Genomic DNA, 25,184 nt, shown 5'->3' with positions numbered 1-25,184 from the left:
TTCATAATCTTAATAAAATTAAACCAAAAGAAATTAAATCACTACCAAACAAGTAACCTAAATTGCCTGTTCACGAAATGGATATCCTGCCATAGTTAAACACAACACAAGGGAAACGTGAGAAATAGTAGATTAATCACGAATGTACGCAAATGACAAATGACTGTAGTAAACAAGTCTCCTCGCGAAACAATAGGCCTATAAACATATTTGTTCACTGGTACGTAAGAGTAAAGTCCATGTTGTGAATTTAAACGAAATACGGGAAGAAGGTACATTTTACCATTTTCCAGGAAACAAAATGCGATATGTAATTCTGAGAAATTTAAGATCTCAAATGAACATGGAAGAAAGAAATTGTATGAGAAAAGTTCTTTACTTCTTCTGCCGAATATGACCATTGAATTACTAAAATATGTTATCACATAAAAGTGGTCAAATATGCATAAATATGACTTAACAAAATACTTAAATCAAATAGTTTTTTCATAACAAGCATTTATGTATATTTAAGGAACATATTAGTCTTATCAAAAAATATATGCTACATCGTAAAATAAATAAATAAATAATTGTGTGTGTATACAGAGAGAGAGAGAGAGAGAGATCGTCCAGCCTTAATTAAGGATGACCACAAGGATCTGGAAATTAACAGCAAATAAAATATAATGAATTAAATATGAATTTTGGTATAAAAATAAAATGTAATAATTAAGCATCGTTGATTATCAATTATAAAATAAAATCTATTATATATATATAAATAGATTTTATTTTATAGTAATGGAAAAATTAGGTTCACTCATTAATTAGGTTATTTTAACTTATTATTATTATTATTATTATTATTATTATTATTATTAATTATTGTGTATTATAGTATTAATTGCAATTATTGTGTGTAATTAAGTTTCCACTGCCACCAGATGTTTGCCCACTTGCAGGGTGATAGTATATTATGATACAAGGTTGGGAGCGAGTTTTTCAGTATATTTTACGTTGAAAATTTACAGCCATATTATTCCAAAGCCTTCGCAAAACTGCACTGTAATGGTAACTAAGTAACAATAAGTGCACTGAATGAGTATATTTCAGTATAGTTTTATGTTATGAAGAATGGTTTCCCTAGCAACAAGTTTTGTATGGGAGTGATAATGGAAATTTCAAGTTATCTTAACCGATGGCTGTTGTGGTTTAGATATCAATGTCAATCACTCCGTATTATTATTTTTCTCGCGGCATTCAAATCATTCTAACCTATCTGATAAATCCCCCCTTTCTTAACTGCAAATGAGCACAAATGCTGCTTAGGTATAAATTTTTCTGACATTTTGCATATCTGATTCCCTAACCGTTTCTAATGTGTATCATTTTACCTTTTAGGTGTGTTTCCAAATTATATGTAATACGCTTTGTCAAATCTGGCAACCTTTTCATAAGGGAAGCTAAATTTATTATTTATTATTATGTGGGAACTCTAACTTTCAAGACCTAACAACAATAGCTGTAAATACAGCAAAAACACGATCGTGAAAAAATAAATGCATACATACGTAGCAACCACCAATAAACTATACTAGGAATCCCCCCTGGATTATGTAATCAGTAGGGAGGAAAATTTGAAAAGTACTTTCGTAACTGAAAAGAGAACGTAACTTATACGAATTTGTGAAGTTACGTATGTTTAGTCCACTAATTAATGGGAACTACAAGACCTTTGTTTGCAATACAGTTAGTTTGCTGTTTGCACCAATTGTGAGAGCTGTAATCCACGGAATCACAATATAATACTGCTTCAGTGGAAAGTAAATACACATGATAATTATTTTCTAATTTTCATTTATTATATTGGAATGTGATTTGTGTTGCAGGCCAGCAGAACATTCCGATGCCGCCTCGCCCTTCCAGTGGTCAGTCCGATGGAAGTGGCCCAACTCGTATGAGTCACTCACCTATGGCAACTCAGAGTGGATACCAGCAGCCACTAGCGCCACCATCTCATATGCACCCATATAAAATGGGAGCTCACCCTGGTATGGTTCCTCCCGGTGGCCAGCAAATGCCACCTTACACTCCCCAAGGCCAGCAGTACCCACAAGGTATGGGGTGTAAGACAAATAAAATGAACTGCAAAGTTTTTAAACATTTGCGCATAGTGATTCACGAAGCTATACCAGCACATAGGAACTTGTTTCTGAAGTTATTTTGAGTAAAAAGTATATACCAATAAGTTTCTCATTCCAGACGTAATGAAACCATCTTAACTACCATTCCTGTCAAGGTGTCACTCCTAACAACAATTTTTATAAACACCGAATATACAGTATTTGTAAGATTTTCTGCTCATCCTCAGACAACCCTTCACCTAACACAACGAGCATTTCGAAGTTTACTTATTTTTATTAAATGGTGACATATATATATATATATATATATATATATATATATATATATATATATATAAAGTGTAGGCAGTCATAGTTACCAAGTTGCCTACGGTTCAGATCATGCTCGATTTCTGATTCCATTTTTAGCTGCATGGCGATTATTTTTCTCATTTCCGACTTTAAGTGATGGTTCATAAAGGATGCAGAAAGTGGCAATTCAGTAATCTGCCGTAATGTATATTTATATGCACTATTTTCATGGAAGAGAATGACTTCTTTATGTTCGCCAACATTTAGATTAATGTCGGTTATTGATATGAGATATATTTACATTTTTATTGTCCTCCCTAATAATAAATAATCTTTACAAGGAAAATGATGAAGATCATGTCATTGGATATGTCCAAGTCAAGTGCGAAATGTTAAGTGTAATTTTAGCTATGGATGTGTTAAATATTACCATACATAATTTAGTAGTAAAAACAAAGAGTGTATGGTATCCAAGAAACTGAGCCTTCAATCTAAAGAACAGATTATGGGGGTATATTGCATACAAACAATTCTTGGATTACTATCTGGGAAAAAGCAATAGATTTGTGATTCCTCCCTGTGTTGTCTCAAAAATACGGCAAATATTTTCTGAGCCTGACGATAATTATGTAGAGTTTCTCTTATACGCTCTTTCGCAGTGGTCACAGTGACAACAAATTGCTAACTTATTCACAATAATGTCAATACAATAAATTTCAATAATTAAATCAGTAGTCTAAACTTTATATGCAAACATAATTTTGTTGTAGTAATATGAAGAGTATTTTTTTAATGAAGGCTAATTTTTTCTCTAAACCAATACTTATAAAATTCAGTCACGAACTTCTGGATCTACGTCTGACATTAAATTATTTTAAAATGTAAATCAGGCCTACCTCTTATTAGTGTTGTGTTGGAAATCAGGTGAACTTCCTGTGTCTCAGTTCCCCTGCAGATGGCTCGGGGTACTGGAGCGATGTTTCATGGAATAGGGAGATCTATAGACGCCAAAAAAAAAATTAACCCTTAATGGAAGCATTCTTCAGGCAGACTGATTGATTTGCGGTTGTAGATAATTTAATCATTACTTTGCCCTCATATTAAGTTTCCACTGTAAAGGCACCATATTTATTTTCTTGCACCCAGCACCCTGATGGTTTGGAAAATTTCCATATCTTCCATTTTTAGTGTTCTTTAAATATTAGTCTCTAATCATTAACTTGTATTACTGGAAATTGTATCAGCTCCTTTTGTTTCTGGATAAGTGGAAGAGATGGCCTTATGGCCTTAACTTCGTCAGAATAAATAAATAAATATTATTATTATTATTATTAAATCTCATCAATTTTGTTCTTCCTAGTATTAGCATTATGGTTCATAACTGCTAGTGTTCATTGTAGAACGATGGCTTTATATGGGAAATTGATTCTTTTAGGTCTATATCTATATTTCAGGCGCAGACTGTGATAAGACTAGAGTTTCCCGGTATGGACATAATGAATTGCATACTTAAGATCCTTTAAAAATCTAGGACTAGTTATTACTTTTTTCAGTGCTTTATATGAATCAGAATTTTCGTTTAATAATTTCTTTTTTCTTATTTCATTTTGCAGAAAGCTTTTCATGCGCACAATTCATTATTTCGTCTCCATTGCTCCATTTATGGACATTTGTTACATGATATAAAATTGAAGTGAATTTCTTTATTAAAACTTCACTGTTTTCTTGACTCATCTCTGCTTACTACTATAAATGATAGGTGTTTAGCAAGCAATTTCATGAACTAGAATGTAATTCTTTAGTTTGCATTTGAATTTTGATATTGTCCGACAGTCTTTAACATAATCAAAGAGAGAATTCCAGAGCTATGGAATTAGTATATGGAAAGATGACGAATAGAAAGATGTTCTGTGAAGAGGAATAGAGAGAAGGTACACGTTCTGAGTTCGAGATAGTGAGAGGTAAACAAAACGAGATTCTAGATACAAGAGTGTGGATGATTTTAATATTAATAAGGGAATTGAAAATTCTTCTTTCCTTAAGTGGATTCCAAGACAAGAATTCTAGTGACAGTGTTACATGATCGAATTTTCTAATGTTATAAACGAAACAAACACATATATTGTGAACACACTGAAGTCTGTGGACAAGACCAATATTTATATTCGTGAATAGAGAATCGCTATAATCGAAATAGAGCATGACTAACATTTGAATGAGATTCTTTTTGGGGCTAAAAGGTAGGACGTTGGACAAGTGTTTGAGGGAGTTTTCTTACATAATATGTAGATCACTAGACTTTGAAAAGTTACATTTGAATTTAAACATGCCCCTAAATTTTTTACTGTTTTACTATATGTAATTGGGTATTATCTATTTTCGTGTTCAATACAGTGGTTAGATCTATTTTATTTTTTTCTCATTGGTGTCGCATTATTATACCTTGCGATTTTTCTGGATTCGGCCTAAAATCACCGAAAGAAGAGAAATGGTAGCAAGTAAGTTATTGACACAGTTCAGTTGTTTTATTACCTCTCTAATCCTAGACATGTACTCCTGAAAGGAGAAAGTGGGGGTGAATGGATTGCCCACTATTATTCTTCAAAATATAAGCTTCAGAGACTTCGTTTTGTGTGAACTAAACCTGTGATCAGTGTTTTTACTTTCTCATTATGTGAAGTACGAAGAGAAAGTATATTTATGTTGAAAAATCAGTTTCGAGATTTTCACGGGAATATACATTTCCACGTTCCTGATACTGAAGAAATGATCTTGGCCATGCTCTCTTTTTGTCTGTCTGTCGGTGTACAGTTATTTCTTCTGAATTATTTTACAGGTTTTGTTCATATTCAGTACCTACGAGCATATTTGTACAGGAATGATACACTCGCAGAGAGTAAAATTTGTTATTGTTGATAAAATGATAGAATAGGTATCTAATTTCACATATTTTGGAAGTCTAATATCAAGTGAACAAAAAGACATGAACATTAAGTTACAAAAATGCAACAAAATCAATGGAAGAATTGAACAACACTTTGGCAAACAAATGTTAACTGAGGTTAAATTATGCTTACATGATAGACTATCACGTCAAAACCAACTTTATTATATGGCAGTGAAACGTGGGTGCTAAGTAAAAGAGATGCAGAGAAATTAGAAGCAGCACAAATGAGATGATTAAGACCATTATTAGGGCTCACGAGATTGGATCACCAAAAAACTATAGATACTCGCAAAAAATTAAAAGTTGGCAGTGTAAGTGATGATGTAAAATGTTATCAGAAAAAAATGTTTCAACACATACAAAGAATGGACCCACACCACATCCCAAAATTATCTCTGTAATAAAACTATGGGCAAGAGAGACTTGGGAAGACCATGGCAAAAGTTTTTATTCTTTCCAGTCAAATATGTAAGTACATAGGTAGAGAGTCTTTCTTTCCTAAGAGATTAATGGTCACTACTTGTAAATTCTCCCTTGTTAAGCATGCAGTTGATGTTAACAAGAGATCTGTATAAATGATAGGATCATTAATGTCTACAGTTTATAAGTGATTTCAACTTGGATACCTTACTTTTGAGATTATGAAGAATGTCTTCATGTGTAGTGTAAAACCGGAAGTATGTATTATGGTTTCAGTGCACAGTAAATTATTTTATATGTATATGTCATTTAAATGGCAATTCGAGAAAATAAACAGGAAGCATCATATGATATGATATGAAAATAATAAAGGAACTGAAATGTTGCAAAATGCTCAAAATATACTTACACAGTTAGCCAAAAAACCAGTACAGCATTTGAAGGACTATATTCTTAATATACATACGAGTATATGACATTCTGTGTAAATTGCTGTGCCATTGGAAAGAGTAGACTTTATAAATTAACCTTCCTATACTGCTATGGTTTTGACCCCAAGTTCCAGGCCAAAAATTCAAATTAACACTTCCATATTATTATTTATTTAACTTAGAAAGTTTATAATCATTTCAAAATAACAATTTCAATACTACAACACTGTTTTAGATGGCCATGAAGTTCCGAATTCGCATTGACAAGTTAAACTTTTGTTTTTCTTTTCTTCTTCAGTTCTAATATCCAAGATACAATACTCACTGTGTTATTTTCTCCACTAAGTTTCACAAATGCATTTCTAACAACTAATACACATCACTATTTAAGTTTTTTTTTTTTTTTACAACCACCAGCCTAGTTCAGTTGGCTAAGGCGCTTGCCTGCCGATCCAGAGATTTCTCAGGTGCGGGTTCGATTCCCATTTGGTCTGATTACTTGGTTGGGTTTTTTCCAAAGTTTTCTTCAACAGTAAGGTGAATGCCAGGTAATCTGTGGCGAATCCTCGACCTCATCTCTCTATCACCAGTTCCTTCAGCAGTAAATATTCAGTGTCGTTAAATAATCAACTAAATTTTTTACACTAAGCTTCACAAATTCAAGTTCATTAGTTGTAATGTCCACACTACTACTTGTATTTTCTTTCAGTGAGTTTCACAAATTAATTTCTGGCATTTCTCACACTTCACTTTTGTTTTTCTATCAGTTTTCTTCGGATATAATTGACATCAGCCTTTCAGTTTCTGTTCTTTTTCTGCAACTTCTGAATTCTAGGGACCAGGTTTTTCATTGCTTGTATAATCACTTTGTGTAGACCAACTGGAGTCTACATTTTCATTTTTACATGTGGAATTACTAGCTTCTTTCCCTTTTCCAGAAGAAAAATTTTTTTTATTATCTAAAGAATTAGCTTTGCACATAGGAATTTTCGTCAACCAAATTATGAATGTATTTAGAAATCTCATGTCAACTAAGTTCATGAGCACAACATAAGGCCATTTTCTTGTAGTACGACTTATGGAATACTTACCAGTCCATCTTGTTGACCATTTTATTCACTGTATCCACACCACCTTTTGTTTGGTTATAATGAAGAATGATATCAGATTTGCGATATTAATTTTCATCTCCAGTACTCTTGTCATGGTGTTCTGTACTTAGCAAAACACGCTTTTATTTACTTGGAGACGTAGGATATAGAATAGTCAGCTCATCTTTTAAGGCAAATATAGAAGACTCCACTAGAGCGTAACTTTTGGATATCTACATTATTTTGTCTTAAGGTACCACATAAGATTAGATTCCTCTTACGAAGTTCTTGTGCTAGAGGAATAGAGATCAAGAAATTATATGTTGTAACACTAAATTCCACCTTCAAGACAGTTTGAACACAATTATTAGATTAGATTCCTCTTACGAAGTTCTTGTGCTAGATGAATGGACATAAAGAAATTCTCTATTGTAACACTAAATTCCACCTTGAAGACAGTTCGTTTGGTCGAGCACAGATCTTTTGTCTTCGTTTTTTCACTTTAGGCTGTCTTGGGTTCATTAGGTCGAGCACAGTTCTTTTGTCTTGGTCTTTTCACTTAGGCTATTTCTCTCTTTTCCGATATTAGTATGAATTTGTAGATTTATATATGATTTGACTTCTTCAATGAACCAAATTTTTTTACTGAGGAATATATTTGCACCGACTCCTTTTAGCTTTCAAGTAGCCCATTGTGTTAAGAATGCCTAAAATGCATGATACATTTCATCAGTATTTTTCACATGCCATTCTTTTTGTTTCTTCAGATTTTTTACAAGATATTGAACTTTTTATATTAATGAAATCTAAAAATAATTTAACAACTTCCCTCACCAACTGGACAGTTTGAGATGAGATGGCCAAACCAGAAGGTACAATAATTAATAGTTATACTACTAGGTTCAAAAAGTTCCCGGAATTTTACTACCATTTTTCGTATTAATATATAACAAGGGATATTATACATTTGTTTTGTTGGTAACATTCATGATGTCATTTCCTTAAAGTTTGTTGATAATGGCGATTGTTGGTTTTGAGTTGTAGGCAATTGTTTATCATAGTGTTTTGTTTGTTCGTCGCATTTTGTAATTATGTCCACAGAGCAAAGTACAAACATCAAGTTCTGTGTTTTGCTGGGGACATGATCAGTATGGCTGATGAAGATGGTGATTTCTTAAACAAAATGAAACTGGTGCTACTTTTACGACCCAGTCCCTAAACGACAGTCATGTGAGTGGAAATCGAAAACATCTCCTCGGAAGCAAAAATTTCCTAGGGACACTTCCAAAGGCAAAGTTATTTTAAATGTTATGTTTTATTTAACGACGCTCGCAACTGCAGAGGTTATATCAGCATCGCCGGATGTGCCGGAATTTTGTCCCGCAGGAGTTCTTTCACATGCCAGTAAATCTACTGACATGAGCCTGTCGCATTTAAGCACACTTAAAGCAAAGTTATGTTGGAAGTTTTCTTCGACTCTCAGGGTCTCATGCACCATGAGTTCATTCCAGAAGGCCGTACTGTAACGAAAGAATTTACGTAGAAACCCTCCGTCGCCTCTGGGACGCAGTGAGAAGGAAACGTCCAGAAAAGTGGGTAGGAAACAACTGGTTCCTTATGCATGACAATGCACCTGCTCATCGCGCAACTATTGTAAAGAATTTTCTTGCCAGGCACAACATAACTGCTTTGGATCATCCACCATACTCTCCTGATCTCTCACCACCTGATTACTTTCTGTTTCCCCGTCTGAAAAGTCATCTGAAAGGACGGAGATTCAATGCTGAAGAGGTTATCGCAAACGCGACGAGAGCACTAAGACGGGTTTCACAAAATGGCTTCCAGGCCTGCTTCCAGGAACTCTACACGCGTTGGCAAAAGTGTGTTGTTGCGGAAGGCAACTATTTTGAAGGAAATGCTGTAGAATAGTGTTTAAGGTACGTTGTTTCTATGATGCTAGCAAATTCCGGGAACTTTTTGAACCTAGTATGTATTATGCATAGTACGACGAGTTTTCTTTGGTAGGTCAGCTGACTATACAGTAATATTCTTAGCAATGAAGTGTTCAATATCTTGTTGATTATCACTTTTTTTTTTCACTAGATATTTCATTTGACATACTCCTTGAATTTTTACATTCCTTCATATCATGTATTTCCTCTTCTACTTCTTAAGGCTTGTCATTCTCTGATTCCGAAAGAAACTCTCAAGATGCAGGAACTGTTGAGGTAATAACACTACACCAACTGCTATGTGGACCCCAAGTGTTATTTTATATTTTTAAAATTGTATTTAATCAAATGTTTCAGAAAACATTTTATGACCTTAAGTCAGAATAAATTTGTGGTGAATTACAAAAATTTCAAGTGTCTACCTACATTATTTCTCATCAGAAAGCTAAAAATTAAATACTGGGGTGCAGATGGACCCTGCATAGCAATAGGGAGGTTAATAGGACATATTTAATAACGTTGATTTGGAGCTCACTTAAAATCTCAGGGTCTTAAATGTAACACAATAACAAAAAGCAGTTTTAAAGACCATATTATTCTGTTCTATTGCATGTGAAGGAGGCGGAGGAGAATGTTATTAATTATTATTCTGTAACTATTGACGCTGTCATGTCCACACCTGTGGAGTAATGGTCAGCGCATCTGGCTGCGAAACCAGGTGGCCCGGGTTCGAATCCCGGTCGGGGCAAGTTACCTGGTTGAGGTTTTTTCCGGGGTTTTCCCTCAACCCAATACGAGCAAATGCTGGGTAACTTTCGGTGCTGGACCCCTGACTCATTTTCACCGGCATTATCACCTTCATATCATTCAGACGCTAAATAACCTAGATGTTGATACAGCGTCGTAAAATAACCCAATAAAAAAATAAATAAAAATTGACGCTGTCATATGTTTTCCTGGTCACAAATGTGATTATGGCACAAAATGGATCGATTGACTGCTGAAGATAAAATATTCATTAAACATTGATATGAATATGATAACTTGTCTGCCTGTTCCATTGTGAATAAGTTTCGTTGGAAGCATTGGTCTCTAACAAGTGTACAGTGCTTAATAACAAAGATCCATATTACTGGCAATGTCAGAAGGAAAGTTGAAAATGGAACAGCACATTGATATGTATACCAGAAAAAATGAAAAAAAGTATTCATAGCTTAGTTTGTAGTGATAATGATTCCCCAGGAACGAATTTAAATGCATGGCAAATATCGAGGCAAGTAGGATTTAGTCAAGCTCAGATGTATCTGTAATTTGGATTCGGGATTAAATATATTTAAAAAATGTGTTGTAACCAGAATGAACAATGCCACCCGAGGAAAAAGAAGAGAGTAAGCAAGAAGACTTATAACAAAATTTATAAGTAGGAAAGAGATTGGAAAGATCGGAAGTGATATTAACTACTGAAACACCAATCAACACCTAAATTGACAGGGTTTATTCAAATGTTCGAAAAAAATCTCACTTCATTAGCAGTGTAATGGTTCCTGCAGGAGTTTCATATTCAGGAAGAACTAATATGATATTCTTTGGACGAAAATGAAAACTGAACGCCACAAAGTACTGTGAAGATATGCTCGGAAAAATACTTCCAAATTTTGAATATGTTATCCCTAATTATCGCATTATTCAAGATGAAGCACTACTATGCCACAGAGCTGTAGAAACAACCCAGTGTTCAACTACCCAAGCTTCATATCTACAGATTTGTGACCACCATATAGTTCTGATTGAAACCCTATGGACTGCTTCGTGCTGAGCCAGCTGAAGAAGATGATTAACAAACAGGGAAACATTGGCAACAAGAATCATTTAAGACAGCACATAACTGATTGCTGGCTCCAGCTTCCCCAGAGATAAATCGCCTCTTCTATGCCACAAATGGAAAACGTGGTGTAAAAATATGGTGACCATATTGAGACCTATTTGTAATTAGTTTGAATGAATGGTCCATGTACTTAAATTGTAATGTAATAATTATGTTAAATATGTATGAATAAATTTCAGTTAAAAGTGGTTGTATCAGTTCTTATTAAGTAAAAAGAATTTGTGAAAACTGAGTTTTATGTACTGCTTTGCTTAGCACCTAAGAAATTAGTATGTGGAAGGCAATGCAAATATGACAGAAACAGTTTTTAATCAAGAAAGTCTTTTAAGAGTGTGGTTACGAAGGAGAGGATTATGAAGAATAGGAGGATGCTAGGAAACACAACAATCAGAATAGATGACGACTGGAGCTACGAAGTGGAAGTAGAAGAAGAGTTTTAATCCCTTTTCTTAAAGCAGCACAAAAAAATGGACAATTCGCGAAACTCATCAAGGACAAAATTAAGATAAACAATTTGGTTTTTAGTGTAGAGGAGTGCTTAGTAACATTAAAGGAACCAATCGTAGACTCAGAAGAAAAGGAAAGGAACAGAAAAATTTTGAAAGAAAAAAATCAAGAATATTGTATCTAAAGGCGAGGTTAGTGACAAAAGTGTGGTGAGTGTACGCAAGTCAATTGTAAACGTATCAAACTCAGCGAAAATTTCTGGAAAGCAGGCAGTGACGTCAATTGAAGAAGAAACAGGAGTGACGCGAACTGGTATTCAGCAAGCTCAGCAGAACAAGACCTCAATACAAGCGAATGGAAATAGTGGACATCAGATGGGAGCAATACCGAAGCGGTTGAAGGAACTAAGATCTAAATCGAGGCTGACTAGAAGTAGAGTAACGCAAGTAGGAGATAGTTCAGGGAGCAGTGATGAAGAAAGAGGGGAAAACAAGCTGAAAAAACAGTATGACTTAAGGAAATGGTGTGAAGGGGAAACAAATCGTGAGAAAAGAAAACTAAAACCTAAAAAGTAGCAATGTGGAAAAGGGAGTAGTGAAAAGTGCAAATAATTAGAGAAGTAGAATGATGGGGGGGGTTACAGTATTTTTGGTATAATGATGGGTTAGGAGTAAAGTAGAGGAAGAATTGATGAAAGACAAGAAAAGACTAGTGGAAGAATTGCAATAATAAATTAAAAATAAGTAATGTCCCAATTGACTTGTACGAGAGGCGTGTAAAACGGTGAGACAACACTGTATACTAATAATGTGAAGTGCCGCCTCACTGAAAGGTATATTGCTTAAAGATAAATACATACATACATACATACACACATACAATCAAGAAAGTCCACTCTTTCGAATGGTACACGAATTGCACTATGACATAAATAAACATTTACATTAAGCAAATATTTATAATACTCTTGAACATTACATAATAAATACAACCTATGTGCTTAGGCTATTTATTACTGTTTCGAGTCTTTAACAAGCAAATATATGTTTTATGCGTTCATATATCATAATTACATTATTGTTAATAGTTTATTTTCTTTCTTTAACTGTATTATTTGAAAGACAGTACATAAATGAAATCATTTACTATGTACCCAAACAGAAAGGTAACACTTTCATTTTGTGAATTGTATCCAAAGACCAAAATGTATTCTTAATAATCTAAAAAAATAAGACGTTTGACCTTGTTTATAAATTGTACGATTTAAATGAATTGTCTTTAATTTTGCACAAATTCACATAACTTAAATAGTTTTTTTTTCTTATTATAATAATTTATAGTATAAGTTTATCTATTAAAACTGATATGTAGAAGTGATAAACATGTCAAGTGATATTTTTGTTTAAAATGAGATTTTAAGACCTTGCTTCAAACTTACAAGTAGTGGCCATAATTTTTAGGGATAGAGAGGGAGAGACCCTTTCCTACTTGGTTAGTCATCTGAGGAGGCCTTAAAAACTTAATGTAATATATCAAAGAGAAGTAGAAGTAATTATGTATACAGACGTTGACAAATTATTAGACTAAAACGTTTTTCTTGGAAACATAATATAATTCGTCATATCAACTATCAGTATAATTCACAGAGTCTCTATTGTTGTAAATATGATTGTTTACATCTTATGGTATATTTTTCCAATGGTTAAGTTTTTTTGTCTGGTTGTGTTGGTACTACTGATGTTTTAATTATATACTGCAGAAGATATTCAAGAGTCTGTTCTCCTATGGCCTTCAAGAAGACCGGACATGAACGAAATTGAAAATCTGTGATCTATACTGAAGAAGAAAGTGAACAAAAAGACGCTTGCAACAAAACTCATTTAAGCACTGTCTGATATCTGGCTAAATGATGCTGATATTCAAAGAAAGTGTCAAACTTTGGTTTCCAGCATCCCAGACAAAATCAACTTGTTAATAAAGAATAAGGGAATGTTCACAAAATGTTAGTAACCTCCAGACTCCATTTTCTATTCATTATTTCTGTGCAAAATACATTTTTGTTCATTATTTCTACCGATAAATACAGCCTTGTTACACATATAATTAATTTAGTCTAATAATTTGTCCATGTCTGTATAATAATTCATTTCTCGTAGGAAGTCAATTTTCTTCAGTACAAACTGTACAGAGTCATTAGTCATTTTATTCGGCGTAATATAAAAAATCCCGAAGAATATAGTCTCATTTTTTTACTCTATCACATTGTGCATTTTTTATTTCAAATAGAATCCCATTATTTGTTTACTAAAAATGCCTGTAGTTCATGTCTATCATTCGTGAATAAATTGACTCGTAGATGTTGAGTATTTACAAATTTCACGCTATAGTTGGAGGGAATCATTATACAGGGTGGTGCGCAGGAATGGGAGATTTTGAATTAATTAATGCAAAGTTATAATATTGAAGTTTATATAAAACTTTGATACCACTATACTGTTTCTTAGGCAATGTCATTTCAGTAGCCATGAGGGAGAGGATGGAAGAGCATCGTGCATTCACAGTAAAAACAATGATTGTTGTGAAGTTGTACAACGAAAATTTTGGGTGATTGATGCAATGTTGTCACGAATCCTAGCCTTTGGTTCATTTAGGATGTGACGATGACTAGTACACACACGACGACCCTTTTAAAAATCCACCAAAAATCGCACACTGAAAGATCAGGTGATTACATGAGCTAGTCATGCTACTATTCTTCGACATGAGGTGCTCTCCAAAAAGCTCTCGTATTACAGCAATGAATATTCATCTTTCTCACATTTTGCTAAAAACGGTTCAACAAAAGTTAATCATCTGTTGGTATACTTCGCACGAAAACATGACGACCTTCCCTCATCCCCTTTACCAGTTAATTGCAGGCACGCGCAAGGGATAAACCCTTAGCCGAGTTGCCAATTCTTGAAGTCATTGTGATTTGCGAACGTTTTTCAAACTGTGTTCCGTGAAACTGCGATTTTCAGAAAGACTATATTATCTTTGTAAATATACCTTAATTTATAATTACTAAAACAAAATTGGCATAAAAATGAACAAACTTATTTTAAAAACACTTTATATTTATATTTTCACTAACATGTTTTGCCTAAATAAACAAAAAAATGCAGACTTCTATAATAAGTGTTAAATTCTCATGTTATTGAAGTTCCAGAATTTTATACTTAATTAAGAATGTTGCGCCGGTAAAATTTTCTGAAACTGTGATCATTGAATAGTTATAGAATTTATAGTACAAAAGAGTAAAGTTAGATTTTATCAGCTTCGCCTTGGGTGATAATTTCCACGAATGCATAAAATCTGTTTACTCTAGTATGCTATATAATATTTTATCCATTACTGGTATGTAAATTTAATTTTAAATTGTAGGGCTTTTCTTTATACTGTGTTGTTGGCGAAGAAGTTCATATATATTCATTTTACTATTGCTAATATATTGGTTGTCATGTAGAGTGATTTAAAAGCGTTTAATTCACTGCTGTAAGCCAGAAAACTTTTAAGCACTGCTGTGAATAATGTCATTATTTAGGTTGCTAAGGACGGTGTTGCTGTTGGCGATATCTCTTTCGCGTGCTGTTCACATACTGTTCGGCGAAGTAAATCACGTATAAAATCGTCTATCTTACCGAATTCTGTTTTAATTTGTTTATTTTCTCTTTAGTTGGTGAACCGTAATTCTTAATTCCTATGCCCATATATCCAACTCCGCCGGTTGCGTCCAATGTTAAGTGATTAAGATTTATACTTATTAAATTGCCTGAACTTTCGATTACTTTATGGATAGAATTTCTAACGTTAGACACAATTTTAACACTTTGTTTTCTTAGCTATGCTCCTTTGCAAATAAGATATGCTGTTTTCTTCGACGGTGTTTTTTGTTGTTCTTGTCGTGATTGTCCTGGATCTTCAGGTGTATCAGGAGGCCTCGCTGCGGATCATCTGCTCCAACACTCATTAATCATGGCCGGAATAAATTAGACATATTGAAGCGCACAACAGTATAAAACAACACGTCGACAAAGACACTGAGAATGGGTGAAACCCAACAGGTAGAGGCAATGACTGCTATATTTGGCAATGCTGGGATCTATTGTATTTCTGCCACGCGGCTAGGGGTTGAGTAGAGGATGGGGGTTTATGAGGGATTACCAATTCCAAGAACAGAGGCCGTCATGTTTCCGAGCCAAGTATATCACTGGTTTGCAGTTGTTACATGGCCTGAAGTTTGTACTGATGCAATTTTAGATCTGAAGGCAATATTTTGGCCACAGTGCAGCAAGACAAACCTAATGACACAGCAGGCCACAGTACAGAATGTTGTGGACTATGCTGGATGGCGGCATTGACTGCTTGGATTGTCTCTGGCATTCAAACACTTCTTCTTGGTCCTAGACGCTTCTTGTTCACGGTAGCACCTGATTCAAATCTTTCAACCCATGTTTTCACAGTGAGGGCTGACAACCTGTACATGATGCCGAAATTGAAAATGACATTTATTATTTATTTATTGCAAATGCACAATGCTTTCCCATTCTCTGCCTCATGGCAACTGAAATGGCATTGCCTAAGAAACAGTATGATGTTATCACAGTCTTACCAAGTTCAAGTATGACTTTGTGCTAATCAATTCAAAATCTCCTGTTCCTGCATTCCACTCTTTACAAAGAGAGGCAGATGGTTGGCATACCTAGGACCATTCCTTCGGTACCAGGAATGCTAAACGTGTATTTCCGTGAAAATCTTAAACCCAATATTTTGCAGCATCACGGTGCTCTTCTTTATACTTCATTTGCCTATAATGAGGAAATGAGAAGAGTTTTATAAATATTGTTTTGATTTCTTGACTGCTTGTTAAGTGCAATTTGTATTTACAGGGGTTTCGTTATTGACCAGTATAGATAAGATTCTAGAATTGAGTCCTAGTGCTTTTACTTTCTTCTGTTTTTATCGTTTATATTTTACTGGTCAGTAATTTTTATATTTCCATTATTCGTATTAACTTATTTTTTTAACAGGAATTTTCCATAAATAATGGTTTTCCTCCACCAAAACTTTATTTTAGCTGCCCATAAATCTCTGTCTTCCGTATCTTCCTCTGTAAGCCCATGATTATGCATGCTTCTCTTTACTCTGCCAGTCGGTTTTCCTTTTGGTCTTCCATTTCGTCTGTTGCCTTCTAGGTGCCAATTAAAAATTTTCTTTGGTATTCTCTCTTTCAACATTCTCATAACATATCCATACTATTTCGGTCTTCTCTCTTCTATCACGTACAAAACATTATTTTTAATTTCTAAAAAACATTATTTTTAACTCCTAATGTTTTCTGTGTAACTGTGTTCTGAATCTTACTCTGTCTTGATTTTCTTGCTGCTCTTCTTCAAAAGCCCATCTCAGTGACTGATAATTTTCTCGCCTGTTAATTTATGTTATCGATTACTGTGTGTTTGAACACATAGTTACAGTTGATATTTGTTATATGCAACTTTCGAAATGTAGCGCATTCTATGTTTTATCTGCAATAGAAAAAATTCATCTTAAATATTACTTGAATAAGTCACAATTGCTTCATTTCCCCTATTCAAGTGCCATTTCAAGGAGCCTTGGGGATAATGAAATTATTACATGAAGCCTATAATTTTATTGGCTGTATGGAGGAAACATGATTTCTTCTAAATTGAGTACTGGGAGTATTTTTCGTAGTGAAAATTAGTTCTTATTTGTATATTCAACTGTGGGGTCAAGGAGACATGAAACTGTATTTCCTCTCTTTCCATATGCCTTCATAGTGTGATTGTATAGGGTATCTTATTTTGACAATGTCTTCAAAAGATTATTGTTTTATACTGAAATGTCATTTTCCCTGACATATTTCATAGTTTAATAAATACAACAGTAATCAACCTAAACTTCACTTCTCCATTCAGTCTAGAGAGATGATTTAGACACTTGAACTGTGAGATATTTGTCTTTTGGGCGTGAATATTTGAGGCGATCATTGGTAAGCTTAGCAGTGTTGAATTATTGATATCATTCACAATGAGGACTGTTTCTTCCATAATATAGAAATGACAAGAATGCAGATGAATTATGTTTCATGGTGGATAATGATGATGAGGAGGAGGAGGCGTAGGAGTATGTTCTACAAGTGTTTTTATTTGCCTGCAGTGTTCCTATCTAAGTGCTTTTGTTTCACATTGCAATAAAAATAACCTGGGTTTTATTTTGTGCTTTCATTCACTTTCTCTCTCTCTCTCTCTCTCTCACTAAGCAGGGAACTATACACCACGACCACAACAACTTGGTAACATGCAGTATGGAGCCAGCCAAGGTTATGGGCCTGGTCCAGGGGGACAACAAAATCCTCAGGCTAACAACATGGGTCCTGGACAGTACCCAGGTCGGCCAATGCCCAATCACGTGCCTCAGTTTCCGTATCAGGTATGTTCTTTATTTACTAAGCTCTACTCTTCATATAATAGGCATCAGCTGAAGAAATATGGGTGGGGACATAATATCTCTTAATTTTTCCCCCCATTTGCTTTAGAAGCATTTTAATTTTTTATTAAACTGTTACATTCTGATGATATTCTTTTTAATAGTGTGATAAGATATATAACTTTGGAATAATTTGCTACCTTTATAGCGAAGAAATCAACTACTACAATTATCTCCCACTCCATACTGTGCTGGGATGCACTGAAGTACCAGTCGTTTATTTAATTTGACCACTTGTCTTAAAATTTTACGATACTAAGGTATTTTTTTTTTTTTTGCTATTATATAAAATGATATAGCAAGGATACCTGTTTTTGAATTTAATGATCACAAATTTATTAAAATAATACAGTAGATATTGTCAGCTTGATAGAATAGGTAAAAAGTCACCATCAAAATTAGTAATGTAAAAGGAAAAAAAGGGAACACATTTGTATTTCATCACTACCTCCATGATTTAATATAAAATATGTAGCCATCTGACAGGATAATTAAAATTTATTGTTTCTAACAATATTAAAATATCTGGAGGTGTAACAGATGTCTTAATATCTCCTGTTGTTATATAATTATGTAAAATGTTCTTTAATTGAGGAAATTGTAATTTCTGTTATATGTCTCGAACCATATTTAGAGAACTCTCTTGGGTTTTTAAGCACATCTCTGATTTTCTTTCCTTGTAGAGTAATCTTATCAACATTTTTTTTTTTTTTTGCATGACAATTAGTGGTGTAGTGGTGATGTAGAGAAGATTGGATTTTCTAATTTATTAGATTTTTTTTTCCACATTTGTGGCTATTACTTAGTTTTTCTTCATAATATTTAAAAATTAGTTTCATAATACAGGGTTGGGCAGATAAAACTCGCCCTTGTTATGACATTGATAGGTACTAATGATTTGAAACAAACTTCAAATGGAATGAAAATAAAATGCATTTACCTTCATAATAAATGTTGGAAGTGCCCTCCATCTGCATCTAGACACTCCTGTGTACGTTTTAACAGGTTCATGAAGACACATGCCAATTCCTCATGGGTGATACTGCGGATGCAATTCCTGATATTATCCTTGAGATCATCAATGGTATGGGGATTCTGTTCGTACACTTTTCCTTTCAAGTACCCCCATAAATAAAAATCACATGTTGACAAATCTGGTGACCGCGGTGGCCATAAGTTTTTGCTCACAGTCCTTTCTTCAGTGAACATCTGATGAATACGGGCAAGTGACCTCTCAGATGTGTGACATGTTGCCCCATCTTGTTGAAAGAAGCAGTAATTATTCTCCTCATGAATTTGAATTTCAAACACTTCAACACACGTCTGCAAGTTCTCCTACTCACATGAACCTGTTGAGCCAATCTCGTGGTAGACTTTCGAGTACTCCTAGTCATAAATTCATTAATTCGCGTCGCAAGTTGAGGAGTCCAGACAGAAGGAGTTCTGTTCCTTGTTACATTTTTTATGGATCCAGTCGTGCGCCATTTTCGCACCAAATCTTGAATGCTGCTTTTTGCTGGTACTGAGCGAAGCGGATATTTGTCTCTGAATAATTGTTGTGTTTCCTTAATAGAGCTGGTCTGTATGTACGCCTCCACAATGAATATTCGCTCTGGTATTGAATAAGTCATGCTTATTTAAAGAACAACTCTTTACATGTGTTTAGAACGTCTGACTTTTAAACAGCAACTAGAAGAGGTTATAAGCAACAATGGCGCAACAACAATGACACAAAACACGCGGAAGATACAGTATAGCCAACATAATTACATTTTCAAGAAAAAAGAAAGAAAAGAAATCAATACCCTACATAATTTATTTTTCAAATCATATGACATGAGATGGGGCCGGTTTTACCTGCCCAACCCTGTACTAGTGTTACTTTATAAGTCATGACAACTATTTTTTTTTTCTGTCGAAAATGCTCGAACGTAGAAAATTTAATATATTAATTTGAAAGTGTATGTCATGTACTTTTTACATTTGACAGCACATGGGGTATTAAGGTGGTCCAAAAAAAACTGAACTGTCAAAATTCACAAGGCTAATATCATGCATTAATATATAAAACAAGCACATACAAAATTTTACCAAAGAATACAGTGAGACCTCGATTCATCATTTTGTTCTGGACTTCTGAAAAAAAAAAAAAAAAAAGATTGATACGGGAACCTGTCTAAAATGAATATAAGCAGTCAAATTTACTTATAGTACACACATGTATTCATATACTAAAGAATGTGTGGTACATGAATGATTTTTTTTATTAACTCACTTCATTTCTTGTTAAAAAAAGTCACTAATTTTCATTTGCGTACTTGCACCTTTACTTTTTAAGCTAAACAGTAGCTTCTCAATATTAATAATGTTCACTTGGTCTCTGTCGGCGATCTCGTGAGCATATATGAACGCTCTCATGGTCTCGAACGCACTTAATGCTTCTTGAAAACTCGGTACTGGTTTGGGATCAGCTTCATCGTTATCATCACTGTCGACTTGTCCCTCCTCCATGGAACTTCCACTCGCCCCTTCCTCACACATTTCTTCCACAGACAGCACACCACATGTCGCGAGTTCTTGGTCCACAGACACATAAGCGTCGAAATCAACGCCAGCGGTTCCTGTCTCCAGCTGAGTCCAGTCTTCGTCTTCATCATTTCTGTTGACTTCCGACATGTCTGACTCTTCATTTCTGTCCCCATAACCACATTTTACGAAACAGTTCTGAATTGTGAACTGAGTCACTTGCTGCCATGCCGAAGCAATAAAGTGAATGGCCTGTAGTATGTCTATCTTCATTTTTACCTCTTTCCTTTCATCCATCAAACATAAAGCCCTCTGTACTAATTGCTTCCTATACGCCTGCTTGAAGTTCTTTATAACTCCTAAATCAAGTGGCTGTACAACACTGATGCAATTTGGGGGATAAAAAAAACATCACCTTCACATTCTTCAGAGAGGATGTGTCTGGAGAATGCACAGCACAATTATCAATAAAAAGGAGGATTTTCCTGCCTTTTGCACCAAAGAATTTATCAAGAATGTGAAGAATATCTCTGAAAACCCCGATGTCATCCATGCTTTGGAATTAGCATAGTATTTCATAGGTAGTTTCTTCACGTTTTTGAAACACCGTGGTTTTGCAGACTTGCCAATAACGATGGGAACTTGTTTGTCTGAGCCATCGGAATTTGTGCACAGCAGTACAGTCAGTCACTCCTTCGCACTTTTGCCTCTGTGGCAGGATTCTCCTGAAGTGCCAGCGTACGGTCTGGAAGGCAGTTGAAGAAGAGGCCTGTTTCATCTGCATTATAGATGTCCCGAGGCTCGTATTCTTCCAGCAGCTCCTGGAGCCTTTGGAACCAGAGATCCGTGGCGTTGGTGTCCACAGCAGCACTTTTCGCAGCCAGTTTCTTAAAAACCAAGCTGTGGCGTTGTTTGAAACGAGAGATCCAGCCGTTTAATGCAGAAAAGTTCTCAATCCCCATTGTTTCAGCTATATTCAGAGATTTCTCCTTCAGGATGGTCCCATCGATGGGAATGCCTGATGCTCGTGCCTGTTTATACCAGGAAAAGAGGACATTTTCGAGCTCGCTGTAAGTTGACTCCTTGCCTCTCTTCCTCTTTTTGGCTGCTGTACCATACTTATCAGCCTGCTGTCTGATTTCTATTTTCTTTGCCATTATGCAATTTAGAGTTGAAGGCGGCAGGCCAAGACGCTTAGCTATGTCAGTCCTCTTCTCCGTTGGATTTTTCTCCACCTCTTCTATGATACGAAGTCGTTCTTCTAAAGTCCGAACTTTTTTACACGGAAATGCCATATCTGAGAAAATCAGATTAGAAACTGCCAAGTTAAAAATACTAACTGTCGAGAATCGAACACGTGTGATAGACTGCGTACACAACTTGGTGGAAGCGCGGACTGGAATGTTTTACAATAGAAAACGATCGATAGGACACATGGACCCTTCTACATTGTCTTGCCAGGCAAGCTGTGAGGAAGGTCGGTGCGTAAGCAGGCCAATAACCATAAAACTTCACAATTGGAGCTTGCAGCACAACATTCTGAAGACATCAACTGCTACAAACATTTGTAAGCTTGTTGCTATTTCTTAAAACTGATCAATCCGGGCTAAAAAATCTGGCCAATAGATGCGGGAAAACGATAAATCGAGGAATGATAGATGCGGGCTTTATAGTCGTAGTTTAAATAGAATATGTTCAGGGACCAACGAATTTGAATGATGGATCCGGGAAAATGATACATCCAGGAACAATAAAATACATCCAGGAACAATAAAATACATCCAGGAACAACAAATCGAGGTTCCACTGTATTAAAATTTAAAGGTCGCTCCAGGGTTAAGTTTATAATTGTAACATAGTAAAATAATAATAAAAAAAAAAGTCATTCACTTGAATATGCCATTAGAGCAGGTTTTTGAAGAAATAGGGCACTCCTTTCAGTGTTTGGATACACGTTGAAGAAGAAACTGTTTCTGCTCTTCATCCTTTGTCAGTGTCTCAATATACTTTTGGATCAGGTTGACAGTGCGTTCTGCTATGTCATTTATTACTTTCACCTGAGAGGAGCGATCACGAAGTTCTTTGAAAACCAGATCATGTGACTACTCTGTAGCTGGTCTCTGCAAGAAAGAATGAGATTTGACTCTTTCTCCTTCAATCAATATTTCAAATAAATAACTGGTTTTCACTGTCGCAGGATTCTCCAATTTCAAGTCTTCTGATTCATTCGAAATCTATAGTCGTGGATTACCAGGTTTTATGGACGCTGCAAATTTGTCACCATATTTCCCTTTTTCTCTGTGGTCACTTGGTCATCGAAAAAGGCTAGGGCAACCAGATGCTGCCAGAAAAGGGCCATAATATATGTGCTTTTTTAGCTACAGTTTGGTTGGGATAATTCTTAAGGAGAGTAAGAAGCGTGAGTCATTGTCTTCTTCATGCTGCCAGAAAAGGGCCATAATATATGTGCTTTTTTAGCTACAGTTTGGTGGGGATAATTCTTAAGGAGAGTAAGAAGCTTGAGTCATTGTCGTCTTCTTCTTCTTCTTCTTCTTCTTCTTCTTCTTCTTCTTCTTCTTCTTCTTCTTCTTCTTCTTCTCACGTATTAAAACTGTTCTGCAAAAATTCTTTATTAATTTGAGCTGACTGCTTGATTCAGTCAGACATTCTTAAATAATAATAAAATCCGCCTGTCATAACAGGTGACCATATAGGTTCGGAAAACAATTAAAAAGATGTATATATGGAATAGAGAGAAAAATCACTACAATAGGTGGCAATCATAGTACAATATGAAATTTAGAAAGTTTAAAAGATTAAACATTATGTAAATGATTATGTAAAATGTCTATGGATTTCTTTAAGATATTTAAACAAATATTTTTAATATCTTTGGATGTCATATCATATTGTTTTAAAATGTCAGTAGTATATTTATATGCCGATCTGCGGGCACCATAAAGCAAACCCCTCACCTCCCATGTGTAATCAGTTGCATTATATCTCTCACTCAAGTGAGGAACACATGGGCGGTAAATGATTTGTTTTTCTTGATCAACCGCTAATGCTTGAGATACATCCTTTTTCGAATCGTACAGTTGGGTCCAATATTACTACCTTCTTTTGTCTATTAAGAGCAACTATATCCTCTCGTCTGTTACTGCCATCCTCGGATATACAATGTACTTCAAGATTTTTATTTTTCCTTAAATGTGAGGCAATATAAGAGCGAACACTATGATGACGTACATGCTTTCCATTTGGGTTTGGAATACATTGGAACAAAATTTTTTTTTTTTTAAGTTGAATATTAGCAAGTACAATGAATGGAAGGACATTTTCTTTCCATCTCCATTAATCCGTGCAGGAGTAATTTTTTTTTTTTTTCTTGATATACACAGCATCTTCAATGCAATTTCATAATGTATTTTTAACGGATTTTAATCCGCAGCGCCAAGACTGTAACAGACCACTTGGTCTAACACTTGTATGGAAGATGATGATGATGATGATATTCATTAATGATCTCGTCCTTGCTAAATTTCTGTTATAATTTTTTTACTACTCACTGTTTTATACCTTGTTATAGTAAACGGAGTTAATTCCTGTGTTTTTATTAGTTAACATGTACATTTTACTTTAAAGTTGGACACAGAGGGTATAGAAAGATTTTACAGAAATGACTGACAGATATTGGTTTGAATGATGTGTATTCGTTACTGTGTGTGTTGCAATTCTTATTTGAGTAATGGAATGACTGTAATTCTCCTGTTGCTAGGGATGGGGAGGCCCGACGATGAACCAAGGTCCCCCTCCCAACATGATGGGTGGCCCTGGCAAGGGTCCGGGTCCTCAGCCCAGTGTTCCACCCCAGGCTGCCAATCCAACGGCTGGACCTAGGCCACATACGCCTCCACATTACCTCAAGCAACACCTGCAAGTAAGTTGAACTGGCATTCTGAACGCAGTACAACTAATAATACAGGGAGTGAAAAGTGGCACTATACACGTGAAAAATTTGTTAGGACAATTCGACAGTTTCCCCAACAATAGCTAGTGCCACTTGCAACTGTTGAGAGTTTTATGCTATCTGAGTTATCCATCTAAGGTGCACTTAATTAAATATGTGTGTATGTGTGCATGTTACCATTAAAACCCGAAATCCGTCAAAACCAGATTCAACTAATAAAAACTAGTTTAAGCAAATGTAGGTAGATAGAAAGCGAGTTTTCGTAAGATCTAAAATCAATGACAGGTTAGGTTTTTATTGCTGTGATGTACCGAAGTACATATGATGATATTTCTGTGCAGGAATTCTGCATTATCATATGGTGAAGAATGGGTAGAACAGAGAAGAATTCTCTCCGGCACCGGGACTTGATCCCAGGTTTTCAGCTCTATGTGCTGACACTTTATCTATTAAGCTACACTGGATTCTATCTGTGATGCTAGATTGAATCCATCTCAGTTTAAGTTCTACCTCTCTGTTCCCCTTTGGTGCCCTACCCTCAGGTACTGT

The 25,184-nt window shown here is 35.1% G+C and overlaps 1 protein-coding gene across 12 annotated transcripts in view; it reads left to right on the top strand.

Annotated features, from left to right (window-relative positions):
• The window catches only part of osa (trithorax group protein osa), a 742,554-nt gene that overhangs the window by 624,288 nt on the left and 93,082 nt on the right, over positions 1-25,184 (top strand). For 11 of the 12 annotated variants that reach the window (XM_069839840.1, XM_069839842.1, XM_069839841.1 and 8 more), the window contains 3 exons: positions 1,872-2,099; positions 17,913-18,082; positions 24,444-24,605. In XM_069839840.1, the coding sequence (XP_069695941.1) occupies positions 1,872-2,099; positions 17,913-18,082; positions 24,444-24,605 (560 nt within the window). The remainder of the gene's footprint in view (positions 1-1,871; positions 2,100-17,912; positions 18,083-24,443; positions 24,606-25,184) is intronic. The other variant, XM_069839835.1, reaches the window with a different exon arrangement.

Source organism: Periplaneta americana, chromosome 11 (assembly GCF_040183065.1).
Source record: "Periplaneta americana isolate PAMFEO1 chromosome 11, P.americana_PAMFEO1_priV1, whole genome shotgun sequence".
Classification (NCBI taxonomy): Eukaryota; Metazoa; Arthropoda; class Insecta; order Blattodea; family Blattidae; genus Periplaneta; species Periplaneta americana.
This window is presented reverse-complemented; position numbering and strand designations above follow the sequence as displayed.